Source organism: Cheilinus undulatus, linkage group 10 (genome assembly GCF_018320785.1).
Source record: "Cheilinus undulatus linkage group 10, ASM1832078v1, whole genome shotgun sequence".
Lineage (NCBI taxonomy): Eukaryota > Metazoa > Chordata > Actinopteri > Labriformes > Labridae > Cheilinus > Cheilinus undulatus.
In genome coordinates, this window is record NC_054874.1 from 34,867,914 (window position 1) to 34,882,511 (window position 14,598).

General features: G+C 38.7%; 1 protein-coding gene across 6 annotated transcripts in view; it reads right to left on the bottom strand.

Annotated features, from left to right (window-relative positions):
• The window catches only part of gria2b (glutamate receptor, ionotropic, AMPA 2b), a 126,716-nt gene that overhangs the window by 58,982 nt on the left and 53,136 nt on the right, over positions 1 to 14,598 (bottom strand). For 5 of the 6 annotated variants that reach the window (XR_005992448.1, XM_041797306.1, XM_041797305.1 and 2 more), the window contains exon 3: positions 8,164 to 8,403. Coding sequence is in view for 4 of the 6 variants with exons in the window: in XM_041797306.1 (XP_041653240.1) it covers positions 8,164 to 8,403 (240 nt within the window). In the remaining 2 variants the exon portion in view is untranslated. Of the gene's footprint in view, positions 1 to 8,163; positions 8,404 to 14,598 lie in introns of those variants that run through there. The other variant, XM_041797309.1, reaches the window with a different exon arrangement.

The following is a 14,598-nucleotide window of genomic DNA, read 5'->3' on the forward strand; positions in this document are numbered from 1 at the left end:
CTCCACATGGAGGGAGCCACAAAAGGTCTGGCAGCTGAGAGGAGGATCAGGAGAGCCACATCCATTTCCTGAGAGGGACGGAGTCATAAAGTTTTTTAGACATGCAACAATCCAATGCTGAAGTGTTTTTTTCAGCAACAAACTTTATTGGCATGTTTTGGGGACAACTGAGACCAATATAAACTTGTCTTCAAGGGCTAAAATATGTGACCTTTAAGGTTAGCTTTATTGGTTTAAAACCTTACAAACCTATCTCAATTACACTGTAAAATCCAATTAGTTAACCTTACTTAAAAAAAATCATGCAAACTGATTGCCTTGAAAAAAAAAGTAACTTTACCTTTATGACCCTAGCAGAGTAAAATAGATTTTTGCGTTGTTCTTAAAAAGGCTTTTTAAGTAAAGAATAATTGTACTTCAGTACAAATAACTAAAAATCCTTTGTGTAGAGTACTTAGGTAAGGAAGTTATTAGTGCTCAAGGTTCAGTACAGACTGCTACGAACTCTGTTTGTATTCCAAATAGCTCATCTATTTAATTTCAGATTACTCAAAAGAAATTTACGGCAACCTAGGATTTCTCAGTTGTTTGTACGTGGAACAGCAATCAGATTTGCTTGGCAAAACCATGCAAACCGGTTGCCTTAGAAATATCAAGTAAATGTCACTAATACAACTCATGTGCCGCTAACATCCATTATGCATCAGACAGACATTAGCTTTCACTTGAACTGTAAGTGAACCCCCGGCTCAATGCTAACTCCGCCCGCCTCCGTAATTCAAAAAATGCACAGAAAGTGAACAGTTTGGTTCCGAGAGGAGGGAGGGGAAAAGGACGGGGCTTTCCAGATGAGGCGGGAGTGACAGTGATGTCCCCTTGTCAGAGAGAGACACAGACAGAGTCCCACAGCACTGCTGCCTAATAGCGATCTTTTAAAGTGGAGGAGTTTTCCCCTCTAGAGTCCCCCTGAGCCCCCCGGCTATAGTGTCGTGGTGGACTGTGGTGGTTGTGAGCACTACCTGTTCAGTTCATTGGCTCCAGCAGCAGCGTTACTATAGCCGGAGCTCTCAGAGCCGAGACAGAGCAGGTGCAGGCAGGAGAGGAAGAGAGTGGTCTCTGAATGGTAAAGTCAGTTAGAGGCGGTAACACTCTACCTTTTATGTAGAGTTTGTGACGTAGAAACCCACCTATGGTCGGTTTCTATGTCACATAAGCCCCACATTTTCAGAAAAGATTTTTCAAGGCAGATGTCGGTTTAAGCTAATTAAAAGCCGTAAAATCCAGATTTGTATCAGTTTGATGCAAATTTCAGCTATAAAACCAACGCTGATGTGTTTTATCATAGTTCAGTCAGATACCTCAGTGTACAGTTGAAAAAAAATGTTAAAGTGTTCACTACCTCTTTAATGACAGTTCACATAAAAAAGTAGCAACACAGTTAGAAGATCATTTATTTTATTTCCCCTTTTGTGAACTGTGATAAACAATTCAGTATCAGGAGTATTACAGTACAAGGCAAAAATAGGTTTGATTTGGATCCACCGATACCTTTTTGTAAACAAACTGGAGGAAAGTCACAAGAAGATTTATAACAGTTACAGCCCAGGTTCAGAGTAACTGCCTTTTAGCTGAAATGTATCTAACCAACCAGTTAAAACAGCCAAACATCACTACTTCTGCGTAGTGAAATGTATTTTAACTCAGAAGATTTTTGAGTGAATGTAGTTTTGGAGGGAGTTTGTTTTGGCCCAAGCCAAGCATCACTCTTTAGATGAATCCAAATGTGTTTTTCATGACTTTAGGATAGTCCAAGTGCAGTGCATATAACAGTCCAAACAGGAGGCAATGTTCTTCAGGTAGGTTTTCGAGATCATCCATTCCAATACCTCCCTCAATGATGACCGCTGTCATTGCTGGGTGAAACTGGAGAGTCTTGGAAGGCTGTGGAGCATCTTAATGAATTACAGTCAGAAGCCCAACAGATACTTGTGCCCAGGTCTCATCACTGTCCGAATCCTGTACAAAACCAGACAACAAGCCATGACAAAAGGATAATGGGGCTGTTTCAACTTCAGCCAAGGGCAGAAAGTAGCAAATTATTTCTACTATTTAAGGCAGTTGTTAGAGTAAGTAATTCTACTTTTTCCCCAACTATTTTCTGTGAAAAGTTGCTTTTCACTTTCACTACAGTTTGCACAGAATCAGCTACAGAGTCAAAAATAACACTCAGCCCCATTCACAGGATTAGCACTACGTGTTGATAACTTGGGAAAATTGCATCAGACGTCTATCTTTTTAATCCTGTGATGAGTGGCAATGTCTGTAATTTATTGACTTAACTTAACTTTTTGCAGTGCAAATCACTCACCGTATTTTTTCACTATACAGTATGGGGGTATGTTCATAAAAAAAGCTAATTTATCCTAAGATCCAGATGTCATTTTTAACAAGTTAATTGCCTTTGTAATGCAAACAGAATGTGTGTATTATTAAAGAGACAATATTTTCTTAAGGTAAAGTTCTAAATGTAATATGTAACTTTAATGATTCAAGATTAGTCTCTCATGAGAGGTTACTATGACACAACATTTTTTTAAAATCTTTTTGCTACCTTTGAACCTGTGGCATTCAATTGAGGCTTCAAAACTCATGTTAAGACAATTCTGTAAAATATTCACAGAAGTCTGTAAATCTGAGTGACAGGCTTTGCTCACTGTGCTAAACCAACTATTGATGTCATGGAGAGATTTATAAATTACCAGAGGTCACCATGTACTTATCCCAGCTTAGATAAACAGTGAGACAAACAATGCAACACAAAGTCTTCCTCACAACTTATAGTAATGATAACTTACAAAGTAGGTCAAGTAAAAGCTGCTGGGGTCATCTCCAAGGAGAACAGGCAAGCCCTGGAGAACAAGGGTGCACATTGCTGTCACATCTGGTGTCTAGGAGTGAAAATCACATATAAAGGTTACGATATGGTACAGAGATATCATTGAGCCAGAAAAAAAGTTAATGACAAAGAGGTGCTGTTTTTTAATACAGTCCCCTGGTTTTGTGCATTTGAATCACTGTTGATTCCTCGGCTGTTTGTTCACTGACTAAAAAAACAGTCAGGAAGTCAAAACTTTTAGATTTAATAGCAATATGAGGTTCATCCTTACTCATACTGAGGTGGTTTGGCTTTGAAAGACAGATATTGATCAAAAAATGTATCTGCAGACTATCTTTTAAATCATTAGCTATTAAACACAAATAAACATCTAAAATGTTAGACCATCCACAAATTAGTCACAGCAAGAAATAGGAATATGTAATCAGTGGAGTCAATGCTCCTTAAGGCCTTTGGCAGCCAAGGTACCAGGAAAAACACACTGGGCAAACTTTGACGGAGCCACAGCAATAGAGTCACTCTGATGGAAGGAAGGACAGTATGTCACAGATGTTTTTAACATCATTAACAGAGGCTGTTAGCAGACATGCGTTGACAGTGATTATTTTATTTATTTTATTTTTCCTAATTAGGGGCCTATTTCTACCTTGCTCTGCACCATAGCTGAGCCTCTACTCTGTCGTCTTGATTTCCTCTGCAGCTGTCATATAAAACAATAAGCCTAGAGTTTTTTAACAGCTCGTTTTACTATAGCAAACTTCCATACAGGTCTCGAGTAAACTGCACCTTGTGTCAAAAATTTGTTTCAATGAGTGGCCATTTTAACCAGTGACTCAATCTGAATATAACTAGGATTAGTGTTGCTTTTCATAATAATGGGAAAAAACCTGATCCAATGTGTCTAAAAAAAACATTCTTTTGTGTTAAAGTCATGATAAAGGTTTTTAACAGCTGTATGAATTATGACAACCATAAACACATTTATCTGAAAGTTGCCAGTTAAAAAAAGGTAACCAGTCAAGCACTGCATCCATTTTTGTAACCTTAGCCCAATTATGATTAAAGGTTACATATGTTGAATCTTGCATACCAGGCATAACTTCAGTAGCTTAAATTGATAGTCCTGTTTTTCCCATTTATTGTTCTGTAACCACTTTTGTAGCAAAAAATTGTTATTATTATAAAGTTTGTGACAATGACCTCTGTCAAAAGTGTTCTACTGCTGAGCATACTGACTATCTACTGGCTTCTCATCTTCAATTCTTTGGCTGGTTGATGAAGCGCTGATCAGCTGAGAGCCCTCTGCACACACCTCTCCTGAATAAGACAAAGATTTGTTTTGGTTAGCTGTTAATGTTTTAGGTAAAGCTTGCATGAACATGCTTGATTTTTGTCTGCCATAAAAAAGTGAATGCTATTGTATACACATAGATATTGGGCCACAGTTCTTGAGAATAATTCTAATACTATATTTCATCTAGATAAATTAAGCAGCGGTATACCATTGCAAGCAGCTAACATGTTATTTGTCCTGATATTTAAAATTTTTGAACCTGTGGCAAACAATTAAAGATGAATAATATTCAGGATTTAGGATGTTTTGATAGGCTTTTGAAAATCAACGAAATGAGTCTCTTTGTCACCTGAGCTTTCAGGTTGAGCACTGGCAGTGCCATAACTGTTCAGTTTACCAACACTGTGTGAAAAGCTCACTACTATCAGTTAAAACAATTAATAAAGAAATACTTGTTACCTGCTAAACAACTTACCTTGTGGTCTGTCATCAAAAATAAAGGCTTCCTCTGAGTTAAAAATACAAGCTGCTTGTGTCGCCAAAGCGCGGGTAAACTTCACGTTGGCTTCCGCGCAAGCTCAAACACAGATATCTGCTTCATTCCAGTTTTCAAACAATGCAGTTCTTCTTCTTCTTCTTCTTCTATATCCCCCAATCCTAACTCGATGTAGTTACTGCCACCTACTGGCCTGTGGGTCTTAAGCAGCAGGTTTGAAACCCAGCTTTGGCTTTACTTGATTCTTTTTAGTTGGCATCACTCAAGACAGGCGTATGGATGATTTTTCTACCCAGTAATTTAGTTGTACTCAGTGGAACTTAGTAAGAAATACACATTTTTGAAAATTAGTTACTTCAACTTATTTACCTGAGTTGGGATTGCTATTGGATTTTACAGTGTAGCATGCTATAATTAACTCTCTCAAATATAGATATTAGCCAGAAACTACTGTGACAATGGCAGCTTTTAAACACAAATGCACATACTCAACATATAATAAGCTTCCAAAGGGTTGATTGTAGATGTTAACAATCATTATCCATCATCCTTGCTGGCTTTGTCAACAAATTCACTTTGTCTAAGACAGGGAGGCAGTGTGTTTACGACAGTGCAGTCTCACTCAGAGACCTTTGGTGGGCGCCACAGCACACCAAAACAAAATTCTAGATAATTCTGCTTTAATACATGTCTTTCTTGGGCTCGGCTTTCTAATATTCAAAAGAGCCATGTTTGTCATATCAAGATACTGGGCATATATGTGAAACTCTTTAATCATGAGGAAGGAAATACAATCTTTTTTGTGAGTGAATGAGCCAAATGTCAGATTTTTTTTCTAGACTTATATGAGTGTGGACTACAAAAGCAGTCACTGATGAAAGGGATCAAAGAATAGAGATGAAATAGATTTGAATATGAAGTAAGTCGGGATATTAAAGTTTGAGGGTGGATGATTTTTCATCCCTGACTCTTGCATAAAGACAGTCTGATCTTGTCCAATTACAGTGCAGGTGACCTAAAAACTCTTCTGATTACAAAGTTTTGACATATTTCATATGAGAGAATGTTTCTGGCATACTAACTGCTGTATTAGACAAGTTCTGTTTTGTTAAATGTGCAGTCTGATGACTGATGTGTGTTATCTTTCAGCATGAACTCTTACTTTGAGCCACAGGTAAAAATCATCTCCTCATCATTTTGGTGTATCGATTCGTCTAACTGGGTGATTGATCAGGAGGCTGGTGGTGCTTGACAGTGAGTTAGAGCTTGTGACCAGATAATCACAAGTTTTCATCTACCATCCACCAGAGTGTGTGAGTGTATGTCCTTTTTGTGAGTACAAGTTGGGATTTCTCTTCCCCCGCTAAAAAGCACAATCTGCCCTGAGGCCAGCAGCACAGGCCTGGTCACTCCCAGATGTGAAAGCGGGGATTACTGTGAGAGAGTGAAGCAAAGCTGAAAATGAACATGAAGGGGATGCTCTGCAAACCCTCCTTAAGAAGTAACTAGTGAACCCTTCAAAATCAGATATTATAGTTAATAAGTCAAACCTTCCATTGATATAATTTGCTTTGGCTGGATAATAAATTTCTTCTTTCCTTAAGCTAGCCACACTACATGAGTTTAACTTGATTTTAGGCCAGTATTTGCCTTCAAACGATTCTGGGGACTGTTCCAGAGTAGAGGATCGTAGCAAATGGTAGAAATAATCCTCAAGTGTGTGGTGTCAATAAAATTATTATACAGCTCCATATCACGTCAGAGCCTCTCTGACTTGGGATTGTAAATATCTATCATGTTTGGTATTCACAATTTTAGGTTGTAATGCCTGTGACAGGATACCCACAGCAACTAATGAGAGCAAACAGACTGGGAAGCATCATCAACCGGATGTTTTGCACTTTTACAGCTCACAAACAAAAATACAACTTTACCCTCATCTCACCCAGGAATTCTTTCCTCCTCATTCTCTTCCTTGTGTTTTGATCTTTGCATGCAATTATGACATATACCTGGGCAGCCAGCCAAGGATTTTAATAGTCCTGCAAGATTGTTTCTCTTCTGAAGTCATGTTTCATTACACAAGATTCTGTGAGATCTCATGTGTGGGAAATCCTCATAGTGAAGTCAACGGCAAGTCCGCAGGTGATCCCATTATTAGATAGAATTAGATATGGCTTTTCTATCTAGTGCAGCGTTTCCCAAACTTTTTTTCTGGTGTCCTACTTTTAAGAAGGTAGAACCCTCGTGATCCAGCTTCTTTGTTTTCCGTACGTAATTGCTTATCAAGTCTGTCTTCTGTGCTGTCCTGGCTGGTTGGTGGAGCTGATGGCAAGTACTGGCTTTGGTAATGTTCATTCAGGCCTCAATTTGGTCTTGGTGCTTTCCATTTTATGAGCCAAGAAGGGGGCACGTTACCTCTGTCACATCCAAGCCAAAGCCACCAGTAATCAAGAAAGTAATAAGAAACTTCACACAATCAAACCTTGAATCATGAATCCCATGCATTTATTTCTCTATTGTTTGCAGAAATTCACAAATCAAGGCAAATAGTCTCGTACTGTAATGAAAAAAAAACTGTGAAGAAGATTGTGTGGCTCTTTTACGCATTGAAAAAAGAAAACACTGAGTCCATCCATTCTAAAATAAATCCTTCACATATTTTAGTTATTTGTAAAAGCTTTTGTGTCAAAGACCTGACACTTTAACATAAACAAGGTTGACAAAAGTAGAGCTGACTGCAAGCTATGCTAAAATTGCCAAGAGGAGCGTTGAGGAACATTTGATCAATCAAATGTTAAGTATAATATTAAGAACTTCTATTCTATTATTTAGTGTTCATATGAGAGAGTACCCAAATGTAGGTACTTATCCTTGTACGTTGTAGATGTTGCATTAATAGAAATACTTCTACAAACTAGTAACTCATTTCATAAACTCATTATGCAAACAATAATTTATTTATGTAGATCAAGTATTTACATAACATCTGCTTGGCACACTGCCTCCACTATATGCTACAAATGACTGACTGCCCCCCCTCTCCAACATAAAACAGATTTGAACATATGACATGCTGTTTTAATCCCATGTGACAAGCTGTTTGTTATGAACCAAACTGCCCTTTACCTGGAATTACCTGTGCTACGCTGCATGCATCTGGTGTGTTTTGCATATACATATTTTCAGCGTTTGAACTGACTAAAGCAAAATGAGCATAATATTTGATTGCACTGAAAAAAAACTGTTGTTTTTAATCCAGTCAGAAGTAATTGCCTGTGTTAATAATGTAGCTGTAGCCTCGTGTGTGTTTCATTACATTCTGTCGCGCTCTCTCAATCCAATTTCCAATGGAAACACATCAAAAGGTGACAACAGCTGCTGTGTTTTGGATGTAATGATGCCAGCATCAGCAGCAACAGGGAATCAGATGTGGATGGAAGCTCTCCACAAACTCTGAAAGTATCCTTAACTTACCTCGATCACTGTCGTACAGGTAGGCAAACTTGTCCCACTTGTAGTACTCAATGAGGCTGAGTAGTGGCCCCTTGATATCGGGTCTCATCTGGATGATAAACTGCTGATTCCCATCCAGAGGGAAGCTGGGTGTGATGAAGGAGACGTGGAGCGTCCCACAGAAAGATGTGATGGTGTTCACTGACTTCTTGTCGTAGAATCCAAAAATGGCGTATACTCCTCTGGAGAACTGTGAACAGACTGAAACAGAGGAGAGAGACTTGTTAATGTGAGCAGGGGATGTGTAGATGCTTTAACTGGGAATTATTTTTACACAACAATCGCATTTTTTCATCTTGTAACAAACTCTTGTGACATTTATTTGTGATACTTTCACAACTCTGTGTTGTAACTCCTGACAGTCTTTATATACTTTTTATTAGGATCCTTTAGTGCACATTAGAGCTGCACACGAGCATTAAGGGGCGACTCCTTCAGTTTCTCTTGTGGTTGATTAATGGATGGTTTTCCATAAGCTCTGCCAGGGGAGTACTTGTGTTCAACAGTGATAGATCTGTGGTATGTCACTGACTGTGTTAATCTTTAATGAGTGGCCTCATGACTTTTTGATTCACTGGGAATATGCAGTGTTTCATATGGGTTAACATTTCACCCAAACTGCAGATTAATTCTTCATGTGGGATAGGCATGGGTGCTCCACCATGATCTGCTCTGTGCTCGCTGGTGCTTCACCTGTAATGCTGACATCTCCAAAGACAGCAAAGCATGTGTTCAGTGGTGCACTGATGAAGCAACAACTACTAGTATAGAAAAGCTACATTCTATTTTACACCTAGCTGGTAAAGAGTTCAACTTCTATGAGTCTAGTCTAGAGTCTAGATTTCACTTCAACCTGACAGCCAAATCCCACACAGTCTATCTGTAGCCTTCCATGTACACCATGCTCCTCAGAGCAAATTGCTGTCTCCCTAGTGAGACTTTTTAGTTTAACAGCACATGCTGCTGTCCATCTCCTACATGTGCTAGAAGCACCACTCCAATCTGCTCTGCTTAAGATACTGTTGGATCTATTTTCAGCAAAGCCCATTTCCAGCACATGTAAATCCCCAAAGAGGGGGACAGACACAAGAACACTTAGACCATCAGATCGGTTTCAAAATAAAACAACATGTACAGAACTGCTGATGGTTCATCTCATCACTATATCATCATTGCAGCAAAACAGGAGGCAGTTAACAACAAATCCACCTCAGACAGGCACTGTTACATGCTGCCCGTTTGTGTTTCTCTCTATTTGCACGTGAGCTTGTGATCTGGTGATCCATCTGCTCTGGGCTGAGCTGTGCCCAGCTTCATTTCAGGAACACACCCAGTGGGTGAGGACTGTTGGTCTGGACAAACATGCAATGCACATGCAACACTGTGGACATGGAGTAGCCTTGCGTTACATTTGCGGTTTGGTATTCTAAATGTAGGCTTATTGCAAAACCTTACTATCCATTTTTTATGTTTGATTATGTTGTATCAGCATTTTTAATAACTGAAAGACAGTTTCCTGGATTTTTTTTGCACTGAAAATTTTAGTGTGAAATAGATAGAGTTCATCCATAAATTATGCTGCTTTCAAATATCATTGAGATCAACAGCCTCACCCCCTAATTTGGTTTTAATTCTATAATTTGAGTAAACAGTGATATATTGTTAAGTAAATCCACATTTACATCAAGGAGGCAGCTGGACTTGACTGAGGTTCTAGGAGCTGTTTTGACCTTCCTCCTAAAGGCTGCTTCAGATCCTGGACCCAAAGCCAGAGATTATAGCATCTGTTGACCAACCACATGCTAATGATGTCACAGCTGAGTCAACTGGGTCACCTGACAGTCGTTAGCAGAGTCACTGACCTAGTTTCACCTGAGGGCATGTCCTCATGGGCATGGATGTTGTTAGGCCCTTTATGGGGGCGCTGAAGCCAGCCTAAAATGTTCCTCAGCCCCCCTAACAATAATTCCAGTAAAAACAGTGACAAATTTAATTAAGGAATGCACCACACCATTATGTTACTTTCTGCTTAATGTATACAGCAGACATAATCATGGCTCTTTAGTGCCAAGTCTGAATAAAAACTTTTAACCCTTGTATTAAAGAGGAAGTCTGCTGGTGATCTGTCTCTCCAGTAAGTTTATTCATTCAGGTGTGCTGTCTTGTGTTTAAACTAAAGCTTGTAATGCCCTCGTTTTAACTGTTCTCTTCAGTTGCTTCCTGCTGATGCTCTTCCTCACTCATATTTTATGATGATCATTGTGATCATCACTGAGCCTCACACACACGGATCACATGTTCAGATAACATAATATCAAGTGAAACTTGTCCAAATGTGGGTTTTTATTCGATCTTTAATGTACTACTGATAATGAATACTATCAAAAGAGCAGAAACATAAAACAAAAACTACAAAATGAGGCAGAGTGGAATGATGTGTCTGGGAGAGCTGCAGGTTTGAGGCAGGGCCTGTTATAGTCATTTGGAGGCCCAGGGCAAAGACCAAAATAAGACCCCTCCTCCTTTAGCTTAAAGCATCAATAATGTGTGGAAAAAACATAGAAAGCATCTCTTTTAAGTTAAACAGAGCCGCAGAACTACAGTAAATGTCCAAATGTGAGACACAAATACACAAATGGTCAACCATAATTAGTAAGCTCTTTTAAAATCAAATCATATTAGTTTAAACTAATATTTTAACAATTCTTTAGACCAGGACTTACATAAGATAAATATTCATTATCAGTGACAAATTCTCTCTTCTTACTCTATCTCTTCTCAATTCATTTCAACCATTGATCAATTGATCTATGTATCCACCTTACATCTGGATTGTGGCTCTCATAGCATTTTTGAGACAAGGTAGAATAAGGTTGAGTAGCACTGCTAAGAAGAAAGAGAGGAGTTATGAAACTATATATTTTTAAACATTATACACCATTTTTATATTTGACTAAATGCATTTATGCATATGTTTTCCAATATCTTTTCCATGAACTCACCCCAACATTTAGACTTTCAAATACCAACTTGTAAACTCACTCAGGCTGGTATTAGAAAAAAGGAAGACCTCAAGATTCAGGAAAGGACAATCTTCCAGGAAAAGAGAGTGAGCCAGATTACAGGTCCTGATAAATGCTCTACAACCAATAATGATTAAATAATGAAGTATTTAAAGGTGTGGATAAAAAAAACTGGTATGCACTATATGCCAAACATTACCTACAACCCTTGGGGCAAAGGCCCCCCCTGTCTTTCAATCCTAGTGAAGACAGTGAAGTTAGTATGTTAAAGCTCTATGTAGACCTGTATGCTGTAGTTATCAGTACATTTCTATGTACATAAGATCTGATCCCTGCACTTAGGGGTAAAAATGGGCTTCTGATTGCATGATATATCTAGTGCAGACTGAATATTCTCCTTTTGATTTGTAGGCTTTTAGACCTAAATGATTGCCTCTGTCAGGAGGCTTTAAAGGCACACAACACAACAGAATTGTTGATGACTTTGTGAGTTGGAATGAGATTATTTTTATTACACGCACATTTTGTTGACTCTGCAGAATCCCCTTTGTTCAATAATTCATTCCTCATTCTCAGGTACGTACAGTAATGTACAGACCCTGCCCTCTCATATTCATTATGCACGGAGCAGAGAAGGGCACTGAGGGCTGAAGGTAAACATGAAATCCTGAGGTTGCAGGCTGTTTCTCAAACATTGTCAGTGGATTGGCATGTAGCTTGTAAATGTGTATCGATCAAATGTGAGTTAATCAGGCTTATTGACTTGGACTTTCGTGTCCTCCAATGTAATCTAACTAATGAGTCATTTCCTTTTCCACAATATAACTGAGAGTTCTTGCTGACAAAGGGAACTGGAGTCCATACATCAGATATTAGCCAGCCTGATCTAAGTACTGTAGGCATCCTGCCATTTCTGCACCGACTGTAGCAGCTTTCATTGATGAAATGTTGCATGCTGGGGAGCAGAAAGAGGCACTGCTGTGGTTTTAACGACATGGAAGAGAGGAAATGGTAGGAACAGTCTCACATACAGACTCGACTCTTCAACCTCGCTGTTAAAAAGGGCTTTTTGGGGAAGATTTATTCAGTTCCTGCTTAAATGTTTCACACACACTGAGTGCTCTTTACAGCCACTTTCTTGTACTGTTAAGCACAGAGCAGCTTCATTAGTGAAGTTTGGGTCCAAATTACCAGCAGCTCATTAAAGATTTTCTCTGGTGAATGAATCTGGAAGGCTGCAGTACTCGGTCTTCTTCGTCTCAAACTTTGTCCCAGCTGAAAAAGACAGACTATTTTCCATCATGCACATTTAAATCAAACCAATTTCCTCTGTTCTCCAAAATGGTTTCTGATGTTGGAGGAGTTATTTAGGCCAGTCTTATTTCCTAATCAAAAGCTCAGTTGCTTTTTTGCAGAGAAAAATTGTCAAAAAAGTCAATAGTCACCTACTTTTTGATACCACATTTAAAACTTTACAATCTTTTTTCCCCAATGTAATAGTTGATAGTATCAAAAGCACCAAAACATGAAACGATGCATCCATTACATAAGAAAGCTACTTAATGTAAGCCATTAAAAGTTGCAGACTTTCACATGCACAAAAACAGTGGCTGTTTTGCAGTATTAGACACTGACAACATTTTTGTTGGAACATGTATCTTTTTAGTTTGATTTTCACTGGTATCTTATCAAGTTTTCTGGTATCATTACAGCTGTGCTGCAGAGACTTTGGTTCATGGAAATGACAGAAAAGCACACCAAAGGCCTGAAGGGACTCTGGCATAGACTGGGCATATGTTGTCTGTTTTAGCTCAGAGCTTCTAGAATTGACTTTTTTGTCGTATCATGACAGTGTTTTAGTCTTTATTCTGAGAGACACACAATACAAGAAGAACAACATTTGATTCTTCCCGAAATGATTAATGAATCCTCCCCAAATACAGACATTCAGTACTGAAAAACAAAGAATTTTTATTAGAATTAGAATTTCTATTAAAGCCAAATTATCAATCTTGAGAGCTGCAAACAGCTCTCCATAGAAGGGCTGTAACAGTATTGTTTTTTTTTTTCTGAACCTTCATCATTTGGGGATCATGGCTTCGTACATGTAGATGCACATCAAGTAGGGGTGGGAATCACAGGGTACCTCACGATACAATACACTGTACATGGTCCATGATACCGATATTATCACGATACAGCGATACTGTGATAATCAATATATTGCAAGAAAAATGTATAACGATACATAACAAAATATGTCTAACTAGAGAATACAAAATAGTTTATTAACTCTCTAGTGCAGGATTTTTCAATTTATTCACTGCAATTTAGTGTCAGTTTCACAAAATTTGACAGACTGAGCTGAAGCACTGAACATAAAGTGCATACAGTCTTAGCATATATATATATATATATATATATATAGTCATGGACGAAAATGTTTGCACCCCTGGAATTTTCCAGAAAATACATAATTTCTCCCAGAAATTGTTGCAATCAACAAATGTTTTGGTATACACATGTTTATTGCCTTTATGTGCATTGGAACAACACAAAAAATCCGAAGGGAAAAGACAACATTGACATAATTTTACACAAAACTAAAAAAATGGGCCGGACAAAATTGTTGGCACCCTCAACTTAATATTTGGTTGCACACCCTTGGGAAATAATAACTGAAACCAATCACTTCCTATAACCATCAACAAGCTTCTTACACCTCTCAGCTGAAATTTTGGAACACTCTTCTTTTGCAAACTGCTCCAGGTCTCTCAGATTTGAAGGGTGCTTCTTGCAACAGCAGTTTTGAGATCTCTCCATAGGTGTTCAGTAGGATTTAGATCTGGACTCATTGCTGGCCACTTCAGAACTCTCCAGCTTTGTCTCCAACCATTTCTTGGTGCTTTTTGAAATATGTTTGTGGTCATTGTCCTGCTGGAACACCCATGACCTCTGACACAGACCCAGCTTTCTGACACTAGGCCCTACATTGCGGCCCAAAATTTTTTGATAGTCTCCAGATTTTATGATTCCTTGCAGACAGTCAAGGCACCCAGTGCCAGAGGCAGCAAAACAACCCCAAAACATCCTTGAACCGCCACCATGTTTGACTGTAGGTACTGTGTTCTTTTCTTTATAGGCCTTATTCTGTTTTCTGTAAACAGCAGAATGACATGCTTTTCCAAAAAGCTCTACCTTAGTCTCATCTGTCCACAAAATGTTCTCCCAGAAGGATTGAGGCTTACTCAGGTACATTTTTGCAAACTCCAGTCTGGCTTTTTTATGTCTCTTTGTCAGCAGTGGGGTTCTCCTCGGTCTCCTGCCATAGCGCTTCATCTCATTCAGATTACGATGTATGGTCTGAGCTGAC